The 18216-nt window shown below is 55.6% G+C and overlaps 1 protein-coding gene across 1 annotated transcript in view; it reads left to right on the top strand.

Annotated features, from left to right (window-relative positions):
* LOC132471874 (SH3 and multiple ankyrin repeat domains protein 2-like) overlaps positions 1 to 17216 on the top strand; it is a 40110-nt gene extending 22894 nt beyond the window's left edge. The window contains 4 exon segments of the mRNA XM_060071207.1: positions 1864 to 1967; positions 3170 to 3275; positions 4216 to 6598; positions 15790 to 17216. Coding sequence (XP_059927190.1) covers positions 1864 to 1967; positions 3170 to 3275; positions 4216 to 6598; positions 15790 to 16312 — 3116 coding nt within the window. The 3' untranslated portion in view covers positions 16313 to 17216.
* Positions 17217 to 18216: the final 1000 nt, after the last annotated feature.

The raw sequence follows: 18216 nt of genomic DNA, 5'->3' as shown, positions 1-18216 counted from the left end.
CCCCTCTTCTCCTGTCCCGTAGCCACGCTGAGGAAAAAGAAAGGTGGTAAGTGGCTGTTAGCATGTTTTAATGTCAACATGAATACCACAACATATGAAGCTCGCTGTGTGTCCTCACTGTGTTGTTCCTGTTCTAGTCTAGAGGAGGTCCCCACCTGGATGGTATCTGCATGGAGGAATGCTATGGACGTGCATGATGAGTGTTTTCGTCTGGAATGTAAACCTGTTGGTCTCACTGATCTGTCTAATGATTGAACAGGACTCATGCAGAGCTTAATGTCCGCATTTCCATGTTACTTTTTAACAAACAACACAAGAGATACTGCAACTGCCCTTCATAAGTCATGAGTGCAGCGGAGTAGAACCCCTCGAACCTTTCAACACTCACTCTTTAGGACTTCAAATGTCGACTGCCATGTGATCGTGTGTGTGTGTGTGCGTGTGCGTGTGCGTGTGTGTGTGTGTGTGTGTGTGTGTGTGTGTGTGTGTGTGTGTGTGTGTGTGTTTATGTGTGTAACTGGAAATATTCACAGATGCCTTTTACTCATAGCTATGTTTCCAGGGCAACTGTATCGCACATGCCCCGATAGGTCTGAGGGATTCATAGGAGAGAGAGGTTATGAAAGATATTGATAGAAAGCATTAGACATTAGACATGTGTGTTTGTGTGTGTGTGCGTGTGTGTGTTTACGTGTGTGTGCGTGTTTGTGTGTGTGGGTTTACATACATGCTTGTGTGTGTGCGTGTGCGAGTGCGTGTGTGTGTGTGTGTGTGTGTGTGTGTGTGTGTGTGTGGGTTTACATACATGCTTGTGTGTGTGCGTGTGTGTGTGTGTGTGTGTGTGTGTGTGTGTGTGTGTGTGTGTGTGTGTGTGTGTGTGTGTGTGTGTGTGTGTGTGTGTGTGTGTGTGTGTGTACACTGTCATTTGGTAATGATCCCCTCTCCTCCCTTTCCTTCTTGTATTTAGAGACACTGAAGAAGAGGATTGTTTTCCAAGTCACTCTAAGTAAACATGACCCCAGTGCATGAGCACCACCTGAAGGCTGGGAGTGGGGCTAACCAGGCTAGTTCAGAGTAGCATGTAGCTTCTCTGAGTAGCATGTAGCTTCTCGGAGATTACAAATAGGACTTTAACCATAACAACAAAAGCAGGCTCTCTGATGACGTCATCACAAACCACAGGGAAGTTTAGATCTGCCAATCGCTCATCACTGCCCTAAACCACGCCCCTAAACCACGCCTCCAACATCCACTCACGACCAATGGGGGGCGCTGAATATGACGTTTCGGTTGAGTGTTCGGATTGACGTTGGCTGGCATTGCCGCAATTCGTATATAAACATATTGCACAGATGCTGTTGCCATGGTTACATGAGTTTTGTGTATCGTTGTTCTCTTACTGTAACAGAGCATATCAATATACTGTGAATGTATGTTGCTTATTTTTACGGGTTGATTTACAATATGTATTTTATTTTTACTATTATTATTCGTTGTTTGATATACAATACCGTTTATTCTCAACCTAATAACACATAATATATTTACAGAGACAAATGTGAAATGGCTCCTTTTCCCAGTTCAGAAAGGTCATATTCAGCTGCACACAGGCCGCTGTTATCGTAGCGTGGTCAGTGTGTTCTCACACTGAACCCGTTTGGATATGAGGGCGTTGGCAGATCGGCGACCCCGTGAGTTGGTGCTGCTGCTTTGTCGGCTGTTTGAAGAGCTGCACGGCTTCAGGCTGACCGCCCGCTCACAGCGCTCTGAACCCCGGGGAAGCAGAGAATGAATGGCTTGTTTGGCCGTGATCTCCACTTAAAGCCGCGGCCTCGCCCCCCCTGACCTCGCCTCTCGTTTCAGACAAGGTGGACGAGGCCCAGCCGCCGCACAAGAACCCCGACATGAAGGTGGCCACCATCAAACCACGCCCCTCCAGCCGCTGCCTGGTGACCTCTGAGATGAACGTGAGTCCAGGCCTACACCACCCAGCCCCCCCACCCCCACAGGGTCACACCCTCACCCCCCCAACCCCACCCTCACCCCCACAGGGTCACACCCTCACCCCCACAACCCCACCCTCACCCCCACAGGGTCACACCCTCACCCCCCCAACCCCACCCTCACCCCCACAGGGTCACACCCTCACCCCCCCAACCCCACCCTCACCCCCACAGGGTCACACCCTCACCCCCACAACCCCACCCTCACCCCCACAGGGTCACACCCTCACCCCCCCAACCCCACCCTCACCCCCACAGGGTCACACCCTCACCCCCCCAACCCCACCCTCACCCCCACAGGGTCACACCCTCACCCCCACAACCCCACCCTCACCCCCACAGGGTCACACCCTCACCCCCCCAACCCCACCCTCACCCCCACAGGGTCACACCCTCACCCCCCCAACCCCACCCTCACCCTCACCACCCAGCCCCCCCACCCCCACAGGGTCACACCCTCACCCCCCCAACCCCACCCTCACCCCCACAGGGTCACACCCTCACCCCCACAACCCCACCCTCACCCCCACAGGGTCACACCCTCACCCCCACAACCCCACCCTCACCCCCACAACCCCACCCTCACCCTCAACACCCAGCCCCCCACACCCCCACAGGGTCACACCCTCACCCCCCCAACCCCACCCTCACCCTCAACACCCAGCCCCCCACACCCCCACAGGGTCACACCCTCACCCCCACAACCCCACCCTCACCCTCAACACCCAGCCCCCCCACCCCCACAGGGTCACACCCTCACCCCCACAACCCCACCCTCACCCCCACAACCCCACCCTCACCCCCACAACCCCACCCTCACCCTCACCACCCAGCCCCCCACACCCCCACAGCGTCACAGCGTCACCCCCAAACCCTCACCACCTAGCCCCACACCCCCACAGGGTCACACCCTCACCCCCACCCCCAGACCCTCATCCCCACACCCCACCCCCTCACCCTCACCCCCCATAGCCCCCTCACCCCCTCAACCTCACCCCCATACCCCCCTCCCCCCCTCACCATCAGCCCCCCAGCCCCCTCACACTGAGCTCACATAGAGATAACTGCTGATCAGGCAATGAGGCATTTTGTGAAGTCGTTATGATTCCTACCTGCAAACCTCTTGAGAACATCAATGAGATGACAGCAGGCCGTTTGTGTTCCAGTCTCTGTACCACGACCGCCAGGGGGTGGCGGTGGCCCCTCCCACGGTGCCCGGGGGCCTTCTGGGAGTACCTGCCAAGAGCACCATCAAGAAACAGAAGTCCATAGGTATGATATCCACGTGCGCGTGTGCCTGCGTGCGTGTCTGCGTGCATGTGTGTGCCTCCTGCATTGCGCCAAGCCACTGGGTTATTTAAACCTCACAGGAGATTCTCTGTTCTCACTCACAAAATGGATTCTAATGAAAGTGATCTGGAGAAAGCTGCTCAGTGTATAGTCTGCTTCAAGGCGATCCATTGGAGGTCATTAGGCAGCATGCTTTATCCCATTGTTCAGGCTCCACGACTGGGCCGTGCTGCTAATGTTTCTCACAGCCCATTTGATTCTCCATAACCCCCGGCCAGAGCATGTTGTGAGAAATACAAGCACTCAGAACACATTTCGGGGAAAGTTTCCCCAATCATTTCCTATTGCCAAAGGTCTTGAGATACTGGTGAGTTGAAAAGATGGCAGAATAAATCGATTCTCTTCCTTCAATCGATACCCACGTTCCCCTGAGCAAGGCACAGATCTCCCGGCTGCCTCAGTGGACCTGCTCACTGCTTCTGATAATCGAAATCCCCCTTGTGTCAAAGTGTCTGGTTGGTTTACTGGCCTGGTATCAGAGCAGAGACGACGTCAACAACAGAGACATGGATTTAAAAAAGATACATTTAAGTGTTTGACCCAGAAAATGTCTTAGTCAAGGTGGTCAAAGAGCGGGGGGGGGGGGGGGGAAACACTGCATTTATGTGTTTAAACTCTAAAGAACGACATCCCGTGTCTCCTGGTCCTGATATCGTTCTCCTCCCTCCCCCATCCCTCCCCCTCCCTCCCCCACCCTTATCCTCCCTCCCTTCTCCTCCCTCCCCCTCCCTCCCTCCCCCACCCTTCTTCTCCCTCCACCACCCTCCCCCCTCCCTCCCCCTCCCTTCTCCTCCCTCCACCACCCTCCCCCTCTCCCTCCCTCCCTCCCCCACCTTTCTCCTCCCTCCCCCTCCCTCCCCAGGGACCGAGGAGGAGACGCTGGGCTTCCTCACGCCGCCATCGCTCAAGTTCTCCCGCAGTCTTTCTATGCCGGACACCTCAGAGGACATCCCCCCTCCGCCCGCCGTCTCCCCCCCCTCCCCCCCCGCCTACAACGCCCCCGCCAGCCAGACCCTGCGGGGCTACGGCGCCCGGCCCGGGTTCACGCACAACGCCAACGCCGTGAGCACCATGGGCCGGGACGCGGGCACCCTGCGGCGCGGCTACTACCGGCAGAGCTCGGAGCAGTTCGAGAGCAGCCGGCTGCGGGGCCGCGCGCCCGTGCCCGAGAACCCGTACTCCGAGGTGGGCAAGAACCTATACGTGCCCGCCAAGCCGGCCCGGAGGAAGGGCATGCTGGTGAAGCAGCCCAACGTGGAGGACAGCCCCGAGAAGAGCGGCCACAAGGCGGCGTCCGGGCCGGCCTCTATGCCCTCCACGCCCACGGAGCGCACCTGCTCCTCCATCCCCATCCCCACCATCATCATCAAGGAGCCCTCCACCAGCAGCAGCGGCAAGAGCAGCCAGGGCAGCAGCATGGAGGTGGAGCCCACCACCCCGGAGCACCCCCCCCTCGCAGCCGCCGGGGGCGGGGGGCTGCGGCCCGGGGACTCCCTCGCGCTCAGCAACCCCTTCGCCGCCGCCATCGCCGGGGCGGTGCGGGACCGGGAGAAAAGGTTGGAGGCCAGGAAGAACTCGACGGCGTTCCAGTCGATCGACGCGGGGGACGAGGACGGCCCCACCCCCGCCCCCCGCCTGCGCCAGTCCCGCTCCATCGACGAGGGCATGTTCAGCGGCGACGAGCGGCTGCGGAGGGCCGCCATGCCCCCGCTCTCCATCCAGCTCGGGCGTCCCCTGGGCGGCGGCGGCGGCAACCTGACCGACGTCAACAGCCCCGAGCCCGCGGTGGTCCGCGAGCCGCTCAACACCCGCACCGGCCAGTGCCCCAACCTGGACAGCCCCCTCAGCCTCCCGGCCACGCCCCCTAAGAGCCACAACGGGGCCGCCGGTACCTACCTCCACCCCGTCACCGGGAAAGCCTTGGATCCCAACTCCCCCCTCGCCCTGGCCCTCGCGGCCCGGGACCGCGCCATGAAGGAGCAGCACGGCCACCAGAACCCGGCCCCCTCGCCCCCCAGGACGGAGCCCCAGTCCCTCCCGTCCCAGCCCGGCCACAAGGCCGAGCTCATCCAGCCGCTGTTCATCGACACCAAGCTGCGCTCCGGCATGGAGGCGGGCTTCGGCCCCGCCGGGACCGCCACCGTGGGCCGGGCGGGCCGGGGAGGCCGGGGGGGCCGCGGGGGGCTGCGGCGCCAGATGACGGAGCAGAGGTACGAGACGGACGGGGCGCGGGAGCAGAGGCAGCACCAGAAGCTGGAGCAGAGGAAGAGCGCCCCGGTGGAGGCCGTGGAGCCCCCCGCCGGGCTGCTGATGGTCCACACCGAGGAGGGGGGCCGGGAGAGCGACCGCCCCACCGAGCTGAAGGACCCCGACCCCCCCCACAAGGCCGGCGCCCCCAGGGCCCCGCCCTCCTCCGACCCGCCGGCGGCCCTGCGGCGCGGCGTGGCGGCCGGCGAGTCCCTGGACGAACCGGTGAAGCTTCCCTTCCGGATCCCCCCCCCCCCGCTGGCGTCCGTGGACATCGACGACGAGTTCGTCTTCTCGGAGCCGCTCCCCCCGCCGTTGGAGTTCGCCAACAGCGTCGACGTCCCCGACGACCAGGCCGGCGCCATCGCCGAGATGATCCAGCGGCAGCGGCAGAACGGGGGGCCGCACCACGCCCCGCCCCCCACGGGGGCGCACCACCGGCGGGGCTTGCTGACCAACTGCATGCCCCCGGCCTTCCCCCCCCAGGACCCGGAGCGCCGCGTGGGCGACTCGTGCGGCGAGGAGGCGGACGGGCGGAGCGGTGGGGAGCCCGGCCGCGCCGAGACCACCAGCACCGTCTCCAGCGTCTCCACGCTGTCCTCGGAGGGGGGCTTCTGCGACCTGGAGGGCCTCTACGCCGACGGCCACGCCTTCTTGCTGGACCGCCCCCCCGTCCCGCCCAAACCCAAGGGCAAGCCCCTCATCAACCGGACGTCCCTCTACCACGACGCCCTGATCGAGGAGCCGCCCGAGGCCTTCGGCTCACCGCCACAGGCTCCTCCCCCTCCTCCTGGTTCCGACCCCCCCCCCGCACAACGGACCTCCAAGCTGTGGGGGGAGCAGCCCGCCGAGCTGCGCAGCCCGCCGGCCACGCCCGACCCCAAGAACACCGTCATCAGCGAGCTCAGCTCCATCCTTCAGCAGATGAACCGCGAGAGGCCCCCCAGGACCGAGGGCCTGGACTCCCCCACAGGGGCCCGGGGCGTGTTCGGCTCCAGGTATGTAGCTAGGGTTAGGGTTAGGGGTTAGGGTTAAGGCTAACCCGAACCCCTAACCCCTAACCCCAACCCCAGTGGACCCTTCTTTTAGCGTTGATGTTTGTATGCGTATGCGTAATGTAGCATGATTCTTTAAAGCTAAGCATTTATGTTTAATTTCAATAGGCATTATATTATAACAGTTTCATTATGCTACTTTCAAGACCACTTGGAAAGTGAAGGACTAATAAGGAATAAATCAAGAGTAAAAGCACTGAATTGAAAAGTGTAGTTGTTGGGGATATTTGCTCTATAGCTGGGAATCCAATTCTGAGTAGTCTATGATAGCATGCAAGACATGCAGCGTATAATCCTGAACCTCCGGACAAAGCTTCCTGCCTCGCTCAAGGCCTTGTTCAACTGAAATGAAAATCAGTGATTCACCGGTAGTATTAACCTGAACGAGTCGGACACAGACAGAGAGGAGGATGGCGACAGACAGTGGACAGAAAGGAGGACGGCGACAGACAGTGGACAGAAAGGAGGACGGCGACAGACAGTGGACAGAAAGGAGGACGGCGACAGACAGTGGACAGAGAGGAGGACGGCGACAGTCAGTGGACAGAGAGGAGGACGGCGACAGTCAGTGGACAGAGAGGAGGACAGCGACAGACAGTGGACAGAGGGAGGGCTGGTGATGGACAGGCAGTGGACAGAGGGAGGGCTGGTGATGGACAGACAGTGGACAGAGGGAGGGCTGGTGATGGACAGACAGTGGACAGAGGGAGGGCTGGTGATGGACAGACAGTGGACAGAGGGAGGGCTGGTGATGGACAGACAGTGGACAGAGGGAGGGCTGGTGATGGACAGGCAGTGGACAGAGGGAGGGCTGGTGATGGACAGGCAGTGGACAGAGGGAGGGCTGGTGATGGACAGACAGTGGACAGAGGGAGGGCTGGTGATGGACAGACAGTGGACAGAGGGAGGGCTGGTGATGGACAGGCAGTGGACAGAGGGAGGGCTGGTGATGGACAGGCAGTGGACAGAGGGAGGGCTGGTGATGGACAGACAGTGGACAGAGGGAGGGCTGGTGATGGACAGGCAGTGGACAGAGGGAGGGCTGGTGATGGACAGACAGGCCTTCTGCTCCTCTTCAGTGTGTCGCCATCGGTTTGACCTTCTGAGTGGTCAGCGTTCCTCACCGGGTCGCCCTTCTCTTAAAGGGCTGATGTCATGGTGGATATAATGGGTACAAAACATTGTTTGCACTTGGATGTGGATCATGAAAAGGATGGCAAGAAAATGAATTTATTAGTTGTGCTACATCAATGCCCAGTTGTCTTTGAAGCAACTCCTCCTAAATGACTCAGGGACAGAGACTCAGAGACTCAGGGACTCAGAGACTCAGGGACAGAGACTCAGAGTCTCAGGGACAGAGACTCAGAGTCTCAGGGACAGAGACTCAGAGACAAAGACTCAGAGACTCAGAGACAAAGACTCAGAGACTCAGGGACAGAGACTCAGAGTCTCAGCGACAGAGACTCAGAGACTCAGGGACAAAGACTCAGAGACTCAGACACTCAGGGACAGAGACTCAGAGACAAAGACTCAGAGACTCAGGGACAGAGACTCAGAGTCTCAGCGACAGAGACTCAGAGACTCAGGGACAGAGACTCAGGGACAGAGACTCAGGGACAGAGACTCAGAGACAGAGACTCAGGGACAGAGACTCAGGGACAGAGACTGAGAGACTCAGAGACTCAGAGACTCAGAGACTCAGGGACAGAGACTCAGGGACAGAGACTCAGGGACAGAGACTCAGCGACAGAGACTCAGGGACAGAGACTCAGGGACAGAGACTCAGGGACAGAGACTGAGAGACTCAGAGACTCAGAGACAAAGACTCAGAGACTCAGGGACAGAGACTCAGCAGAAAGACTCAGAGACTCAGAGACTCAGAGACAAAGACTCAGAGACTCAGAGACCAAGACTCAGAGACTCAGCGACAGAGGCTCAAAGACTCAGGGACAGAGACTCAGAGTCTCAGAGACTCAGGGACTCAGGGACTCAGGGACTCAGAGACAAAGACTCAGAGACTCAGAGTCTCAGGGACAGAGACTCAGGCCCTTATTATTATTGTATTATATTATTATTTATACCTATAGATATATTATACAGACGGCAGCAGAGACGGGAGAGGATGGCCTAGATTCACACACGCTCTCTCTCTCTCTCTCTCTCTCTCTCTCTCTCTCTCTCTCTCTCTCTCTCTCTCTCTCTCTCTCTCTCTCTCTCTCTCTCTCTCTCTCTCTCTCTCTCTCTCTCTTTCTCTCTATCACTCTCTCTCTCTCACTCTCTCTCCTTCTCTCTCTCCTTCTCTCTTTCTCTCTCTCACTCTCTCTCTCTCTCTCGCTATCTCTCTTAATTTGCTCGCTCGCTCTCTCTGTCCCTCTCTCTCTATCTGTCTCTGTCTTTGTATCTCCCTCCCTCTCCCTCCCTCTCTCTTAATCTCTCTCTCTCTCTCTCTCATTATTGCTCGCTCACTTTAACTGTCCTTCTCTCTCTCTCTTTCTCTCTCCATCCCTCTCTCTCTGTCTCTGTCTCTGTCTCTGTCTCTCTCTCTCTCTCTCTCTCTCTCTCTCTCTCTCTCTCTCTCTCTCTCTTTCTCTCTCCCTCTCTCTCTTACTGTGAGAATTAGAGTAATGCTTAAAGAGAATTCCAATGTTCTGTCTTGCATGTTTGTTTTTCTTTAATCTTTTTTTCATATTTTTTGAAATCTCCAACCCTCTCAGATTGAACGTGCGTTGGTTGTGCCTGTGGATGTAAGGGTTGCCTAGCAACCCGCTGATGAGAGCAGCCTTGGGGCCTGCAGGAATGATGTCAGTCCGATTAGAGTCGGGATGGTGTGTTTGTGTGTGTGTGTGTGTGTCTCTTACTCTGTGTGTATGACAGAGAAACAGGAAGAGAGGAGGGCCGGTCGAACCCTCCTCAAAGTTCAACCACTCACAGGTCACGTGACATGTTGCCTTAGTAGGCCACGTTACGTAACCCTGCACACCCAGCCAGCCTCTGTGCACGTGGCTATCTACGTGTGTGTGTGTGCTTGTGTGTGTGTCGATGCCTGTGCATTTTTATGTGTGTGGACTTGTGTGCTATAAATAAAACTAGCCTGTGGTTGTAGTGTGCGTGTGCGTGCGCAGACTGCTGTGCTGCTGTTGCCTCAGAGGTTGTGGCGCGTCATGCGGTGTGTGGGTGAACTCCGCTGATCAGCCGCTCTGCTCCTCCAGCGGCAGCCTCCAGCGGCGTGCTGTCAACAGGAAGTGGCACGCCGTCCGTCGGCCTCAACATGGAGGTCGGAGGGCCGGCCGCAGCACCAGACACAGCGCAAGGCGCTGGGGTCGCCGGCCTCGGGTTCGGTCTCGGCCTCGTGATGCGGTCGGCCTCGTGATGCGGGCGGCCTCGTGATGCGGTCGGCCTCGTGATGCGGGCGGCCTCGTGATGCGGGCGGCCTCGTGATGCGGGCGGCCTCGTGATGCGGGCGGCCTCGTGATGCGGGCGGGCTCGTGATGCGGTCGGGCTCGTGATGCGGTCGGCCTCGTGATGCGGTCGGCCTCGTGATGCGGTCGGCCTCGTGATGCGGGCGGCCTCGTGATGCGGGCGGCCTCGTGATGCGGGCGGCCTCGTGATGCGGGCGGCCTCGTGATGCTGTCGGCCTCGTGTTCGGTCGGCCTCGTGATGCGGGCGGCCTTGTGATGCGGGCGGCCTCGTGATGCGGTCGGCCTCGTGATGCAGGCGGGCTCGTGATGCGGGCGGCCTCGTGATGCGGTCGGCCTCGTGTTCGGTCGGCCTCGTGATGCGGGTGGCCTCGTGATGCGGTCGGGCTCCGACGGGTTATTTATAGCAGAAGCAGTGATTTATAATTAATGTGCTGTTTGTGGATTATCTCCAGTGCAGAACACTGAACCCCCCCTCTGCCGTGGTTAGCTAACCCTAACCCTCAGTGTGGGAATAAGGCCAGACGCTAAAGAAGGCCTTGAACTGATTAGTCCAATAGGTAATTACACACTATTAACATCAACTCTTACCTCGTAGCGACAGCCAGGCGGCACTTGATCAGTGGGAGGACACCAGAGCCTTGAATAGTTATGAAGCAATAACTGTTGATACTGTAAAGTAAGGCAGTGCCGCCAGGGGGTCAATGTTGATTCTGTAAAGTAATGCATTGACTGTTGATACTGTAAAGTAACGCAGTGACTGTTGATACTGTAAAGTAACACAGGGACTGTTCATACTGTAAAGTTATGCAGTGCAGCCAGGGGGTCACTGTTCGTACTGTAAAGCTATGATGCAGTGACTGTTCATACTGTAAAGTTATGATACAGTAACTGTTCATACTGTAAACTAATGCAGTGACTGTTGATACTGTAAAGTTATGCAGTGACTTAATGAACTGTAAAGTAGTGCAGTGACTGTTGATACTGTAAAATGATGATGCATTGACTGTTCATACTGTAAGGTAATGCAGTGCAGCCAGGGGGTCACTGTTCATACTGTAAAGTTATGATGCAGTGACTGTTTATACTGTAAAGTTATGATGCAGTGACTGTTCGTACTGTAAAGTAACGCAGTTACTGTTCATACTGAAAGTAACGCAGTGCAGCCAGGGGGTCACTATTCGTACCGTAAAGTTATGATGGAATGACTTAGATACTTTAAAGTTATGATGCAGTGACTTTTGATACTGCAAAGATATTTTGTGATTGTTGATACTGTAAGGTAACGCGGTGACTGCTGATACTGTAAAGTTATGCAGTGCAGCATGGGGGTTACTGGGGCAGAAAGATCCGGTTTTGGCGCTACGTGCTAAATGAGCGTGAAGGCTGCTCATGGACCCTAACCCTAGGGCTAGTTAACCAACCAGCGCCATTTTAACACATGAGCTCCTGGCTGTCCGCCTCCCCCCGTCACATCACTGTGTGTGTGTGTGTGTGTGTGTGTGTGTGTGTGTGTGTGTGTGTGTGTGTGTGTGTGTGTGTGTGTGTGTGTGTGTGTGTGTGTGTGTGTGTGTGTGTGTGTGTGTGTGTGTGTGTGTGTGTGTGTGTGTGTGTGTGTGTGTGTGTGTGAGTGATTTTATGCCTCTTTGCTTCTGATGTGTGTGTCTGTGTGTGTGCGACTTGCCATCACATCCATGTCCATTACACATCTAACAGTATCACCATGTCTGTCTGTCTCACGCCATCTCATCCCCATCCTGTTTCCCGCTTCCCGCCTGACATCCTGTGGGGAAAACTTAAAGCTGGTGTTGACAACTCAAAGCCGTAAGTTTCCATTTTGTCTGCTTGTCTGTTTTTTACCCATGATGCAAAGTGCTTTCACCATGGCCCAGTTTAGTTTTGGCAGAACCACTTTCCCCGTCTCCTTAGATGCCCCTGGGCTGTTCCATATAGGAGAGGACAAAGGGAATCAGGGTTAGGGTTATCACACATCCTCATACAAAACATGGAGATTGGCCCCTTTTGAATGGATTGAAAGTGGGCCATTACGATATGTCTGCCCAGTCTCAGACCTGAAAGAGAGAAAACTTTGAAAAAGTAGCGATAAGTAGATCAAAACAAACGCCTGGTGGAACTTTGTGCGGGTGTCTGAGTTGTTGTTACTGTCTCTGTTTGATGGTGTGTGTGTGTGTGTGTGTGTGTGTGTGTGTGTGTGTGTGTGTGTGTGTGTGTGTGTGTGTGTGTGTGTGTGTGTGTGTGTGTGTGTGCGTGTGCGCGTGTGTGTGTGTGTGTCCTCAAATATGAGACGAGAGGTGATTAGGATCACTGCTTTCTTTCTAAGCATTACTCCATGTATCAACTTCAGGGGCCATGAATCAAAACTACATCCCCATCAGCCCTCTTTAACCCACACACATCTGCAGGTTGCGGTCCATACCTCTACTGGGACCTGACCCTGAGTCTGACCCTAACCCTGACCCTGACCCTAACCCTGACCTCCAGTGGGACCTGACCCTGAACCTAACCCTGAGCTATATACCATCCTGAAGCTGAAAGCTGAGAATAGTGGATACATATCCCTTTGGGTTTCCCTCATTTCGCTTAACGTTTCCATATGCCAGATGAAACGATCAGTACATATGAATAAGTAATGATCAATTTTGAATCATCAAACAAATTAATATTTTTTATCAGTGAAGTGAAGAAGGAAATGATTCCAATATTCTGTCTTCCCTCAAGCTGTGGAGATGGATCATGAATGATAAGGCTCTTATTTGGTTCAGATGTGTACACAATTAACTTTCAGATGAACATCTTCATTAGTGTATGAACTGAAAAAAATTAAAATAAATTACTGGACATATTTCCCTTGACTGCTTTATTCCGGGCCAAGCTCAAGCTAATACCGCCCCCTACTGTATGTTTAGCGCAATCACAACACAACGTAATGCAACGCAATCCAACGTCGCGACGCAGAGGAGGCAAAAGTTGTTTGGAAGCACAACTTTTGCACTTTGTATTTATAGTTGTATTCATATTATTTATAGTATTTATAGCAAACAACTCAAACAAATCTTAACATGCAGGACTACAACATTATTTAATATTTAAATTAAAATATAAAAATAAAATAAAAACTCGGGACTCATCACTCAACCCGTCATCACTCAACCCAAGGGGGTAAGTTTGGTCTCAGCTTTGGAAGGGACACTTCACAGACCTAACCCAAAATTGCTGCGTAGACTGCGTCATTGTGAACAATAATTATATCAAAATCTAGATTTACATGTGCACTTATTCACATTTAAAGTAGCCTACTGCAATAAAGGTCAGGTTAGTAGAAGTTAGGAATTTGTGAAGCAAAAAATGCGGAGGCAGGTCATAAGTTCAGACGGGTACGGTCTCCTCGTCTCCATCGGCACGGTGCCAAACTCTTCCGGTGCCAGATAACTTCCCTTCCGGTGCGCCGGGCTTCCCCGCCATGCGGCGGTTCTCCCGCTGATGAGCGGTCGGCCCCCGTGCGTGCTCCAGAGGTTGACCTGAATTTTAATCATCGCTCGTATAACCCTAACCCTATAAAGGTATACGGACCGAGGGACTTCTCGCCGCGTGCTCCCCCCCCCCCAAATCGGCGTGTCTTTGGCCGTCCTGTTTGGCAAGAATTTGCAAAACAATATTATATTAAATGCCTTTTGTAAAAATACATTTCGTTATATTAAAAAATAATGAATCAAAATGTTGGTAGGGACAAGCCTTACTTTCCCTAAGTTGTCGGGACATGTCCCTCCGTCCCTATGCAGAGTAACGCCCTTGACTCAACCCCTCATCAGCAGAACGGACGCTCAGCCTTCTGGCGTTCGTCTTCACGCAAGACGATTCTTAACCCCAACCTTCTAGACCCTAACACACCAGCTGAGGGGATAGACACCCCCACTCCCTCTTCTAGACCCTAACACACCAGCTGAGGGGATAGACACCCCCACTCCCTCTTCTAGACCCTAACACACCAGCTGAGGGGATAGACACCCCCACTCCCTCTTCTAGACCCTAAAACACCAGCTGAGGGGATAGACACCCCCACTCCCTCTTCTAGACCCTAAAACACCAGCTGAGGGGATAGACACCCCCACTCCCTCTTCTAGACCCTAACACACCAGCTGAGGGGATAGACACCCCCACTCCCTCTTCTAGACCCTAAAACACCAGCTGAGGGGATAGACACCCCCACACAGGAGAGAAGCGCTCCTCCGCGCTGCAGCCCCGTCTGCAGGGTGGGGGTGAACTAAGGCATTAAAGGGACTCTTACCTTTGTTGCATTTTTACACTTTTTTTGGATAAGGTTAAATTGGTATTAATAAGGTAATAACACTCTAATATGCAAGACAGACCCACCAGGAGTAAAAACAAACAATTATTTTACTCTCATAATATTTAGTGAAAACTTCAACCAATAAAATTCTTCGGACCGAATTACCTTATTGGCCGACAGACCTGTCTGTTTGCTGCATGGATATATAAGGTTTTACGTCTGCTTCTTGTGGCGCATTCGGGCCCGCGTCATCAAGGCGCGTCCTCAACTAGAGGGTTTGTTTTGATTCCACGGCAGACAGTAGCGAGTAGCGACCGTAGCGACTGACGATGGCAGACCAAAGTGGTCCACGGCGTACTGAAACTGCACCATTCAGTCCGATTAGGGGACTCATCTCGGACTCGGACTCACAGAGTTACCCTCCCCTGGAGCCTCAGGAAGACCTCCAGACTGTTGGCCACCAACTGCACCATTCAGTCCGACAAGGGGACCCGATTCGGCCTCAGAAGCCAAGTGGTCCCGCTCCCCTGGATGATTCTCAGGACCTCCAGACCGTTGGCAACCAACCGCACCACTCAGTCCGATTAGGGGACCCGTTTCGGAATCAGACGCGAAGTTGTCCCGCTACACTGGAGCTCCAGGAAGACCTCCAGACCGTTGGCAACCAACCGCCACACTCAGTCCGATTACGGGACCCATTTCGGACTCAGACGCGACGTTGTCCCGCTACTCTGGAGCTCCAGGAAGACCTCCAGACCGTTGGCAACCAACCGCCACACTCAGTCCGATTACGGGACCCATTTCGGGCTCAGACGCGACGTTGTCCCGCTAATCTGGAGCTCCAGGATGGTAGATATTATGACCCCTGGGAGTCTAAACATAACCCATGGGAGTCTAAACATAACCCATGGGAGTCTAGAACTTTTGTACTGTAGCGACCCTGGGACAGTTAAATACTTTGTGTGTTATGTGTTACATTATATTTCGTTGTTCTATGTGCATGTATTGTAATGTTCTTCTTGTCAATCAGCGTGGGGGCGAATCATTAGGTCAGCTGGGGGAGGGCCTTGGAAGAACAGGAGGGTGGGGGCCTGCACGCGAGTGAGACCGTGTTGGGGGTTGCCGGGGTAACCGGGGTTTGTTTTGTGTCGGTTTTCTGCCGTTGGTTACAATGTTACTGGTTTCAGTGACCTGGTTTTGGTTCATTAAAACTACCTTCAACTACTAATGACTCGACATCATTATTTCACCGGCGAGGTCGTTACAGTACTAAAATAACGCTTAGTTTTGTACTCTAGGGTTAGGCTGTGACCTCTAGGGTTAGGCTGTGACCTCCAGGGTTAGGCTGTGGACCGCTGTGACCTCTAGGGTTAGGCTGTGACCTCTAACCCCCGCTGTGTCTCCTGCAGGACCCCTGCAGATGAGGCGGCCACGCGGCCGGTGGCCGGCCTCAGCGCCACGCCCCCTGCCGGCCTCCCACCCCCCCCCCAGCAGCCCCGCACTGGCAGCCCGCCCGACTCCGGCGCCTCCTCGCTCACCCCCTGCTCCTCGCTGCCGCCGTCCGCCTCCCCCACGCTGACGGAGGCCTTCGGCCTGGCCACGCCCCCGCTGGGCGGCGGCTACAGCCTGGGCTCCTCCTCCTGCGGAGGCTCCTCCCGCTCGCCCTCGCCGCTCTCCCTGCTGCAGGCCGCCGCCGCCGCCTCGGGGAAGCCCTTCGCCGGGAAGCCGGTGGACCTGTGGAGCAAGGCGGACGTGGCGGACTGGCTGGAGAGCCTGAACCTGGCGGAGCACCGCGACGCCTTCCTGGACAACGAGATCGAGGGCGCGCACCTGGCCTCGCTGCGCAAGGAGGACCTGATCGACCTGGGGGTGACGCGGGTCGGCCACCGCATGAACATCGAGCGGGCGCTGAAGCTGCTGACGGACAGATAGGCCCCCGAGAGGGGGCGGGGCCACCCACCGGGAGGGGGCGGGGCCACCCGCTGGGAGGGGGCGGGGCCACCCACCTGGAGGGGGGGGGGGCCAACCGCCGGGGGCTCCTAGGGGCGGCGGTCGGGGCGGTCGACGTCCCCCCCCCCCCCCGTCTGGCGTCGCCATGGAGACGGGGTGTGATGGGAGGGGGTCCCGCCCCCGTGTCGACACCCCTCCTCCGTCGACCAGAGGAACGACCTGTGTATCCTCTGGGTGGGCGGACTGGGAGGACTGGGAGGACTGGGAGTCCTCCTGAGGCTGGCCAGCCACTCCGTGCTGCTCCCCAGCTGAGCTGGACAGCGCTCCTTTTCTATCTTTGCTAGAGTTGCTCAGAAATAGTATTTCTTCACCGTTTTGTTTGAAAATAGGAATCTTATCCCACTTGATTAGTACAGCGATCTTGTGTATACTAAACACACAAACACACACCTTTTTCACAGTGCCACATACCAACACACACAAACACACACACTCATGGGTTCACCTTTTTCACTACCTTTCATACCACACTCACACAGACACTATGCTAGCACACAGATAACACACAACCATGCACATTCACAACGTTGTCACTGCAATGGCCTTCTCCTCCTCTTCCTCCTCCTCCTCCTCCTCCTCAGAAAGAGCAGTGCATGATGGGAGGGGCCCTACTAGGAAGCCCCATTGTAGCAGGTTACAGTCCAGCGTCTGTCCCCATCCCTCAATACTAGAACCAAAGTCCCTCACCAGTAGAACCAGTCCCTCACCAGTAGAACCAGTCCCTCACCAGTAGAACTAGTCCCTCACCAGTAGAACCAGACCCTCACCAGTAGAACCAGTCCCTCACCAGTAGAACCAGTCCCTCACCAGTAGAACCAGTCCCTCACCAGTAGAACCAGACCCTCACCAGTAGAACCAGTCCCTCACCAGTAGAACCAGACCCTCACCAGTAGAACCAGTCCCTCACCAGTAGAACCAGTCCCTCACCAGTAGAACCAGTCCCTCACCAGTAGAACCAGACCCTCACCAGTAGAACCAGTCCCTCACCACTAGAACCAGTCCCTCACCAGTATAACCAGTCCCTCACCACTAGAACCAGTCTCTCACCAGTAGAACCAGTCTCTCACCAGTAGAACCAGTCCCTCACCAGTAGAACCAGTCCCTCACCAGTAGAACCAGACCCTCACCAGTAGAACCAGTCCCTCACCAGTAGAACCAGTCCCTCACCACTAGAACCAGTCCCTCACCACTAGAACCAGTCCCTCACCACTAGAACCAGTCCCTCACCACTAGAACCAGTCCCTCACCAGTAGAACCAGTCCCTCACCAGTAGAACCAGTCCCTCACCAGTAGAACCAGTCCCTCACCAGTAGAACCAGTCCCTCACCACTAGAACCAGTCCCTCACCAGTAGAACCAGTCCCTCACCAGTAGAACTAGTCCCTCACCACTAGAACCAGTCCCTCACCACTAGAACCAGTCCCTCACCAGTAAAACCAGTCCCTCACCAGTAGAACCAGTCCCTCACCACTAGAACCAGTCCCTCACCAGTAGAACCAGTCCCTCACCACTAGAACCAGTCCCTCACCAGTAGAACCAGTCCCTCACCAGTAGAACCAGACCCTCACCAGTAGAACCAGTCCCTCACCACTAGAACCAGTCCCTCACCACTAGAACCAGTCCCTCACCAGTAGAACCAGTCCCTCACCAGTAGAACCAGTCCCTCACCACTAGAACCAGTCCCTCACCACTAGAACCAGTCCCTCACCAGTAGAACCAGTCCCTCACCAGTAGAACCAGTCCCTCACCACTAGAACCAGTCTCTCACCAGTAGAACCAGTCCCTCACCAGTAGAACCAGTCCCTCACCAGTAGAACCAGTCCCTCA

Source organism: Gadus macrocephalus, chromosome 14, assembly GCF_031168955.1.
Source record: "Gadus macrocephalus chromosome 14, ASM3116895v1".
Classification (NCBI taxonomy): domain Eukaryota; kingdom Metazoa; phylum Chordata; class Actinopteri; order Gadiformes; family Gadidae; genus Gadus; species Gadus macrocephalus.
This window is presented reverse-complemented; position numbering and strand designations above follow the sequence as displayed.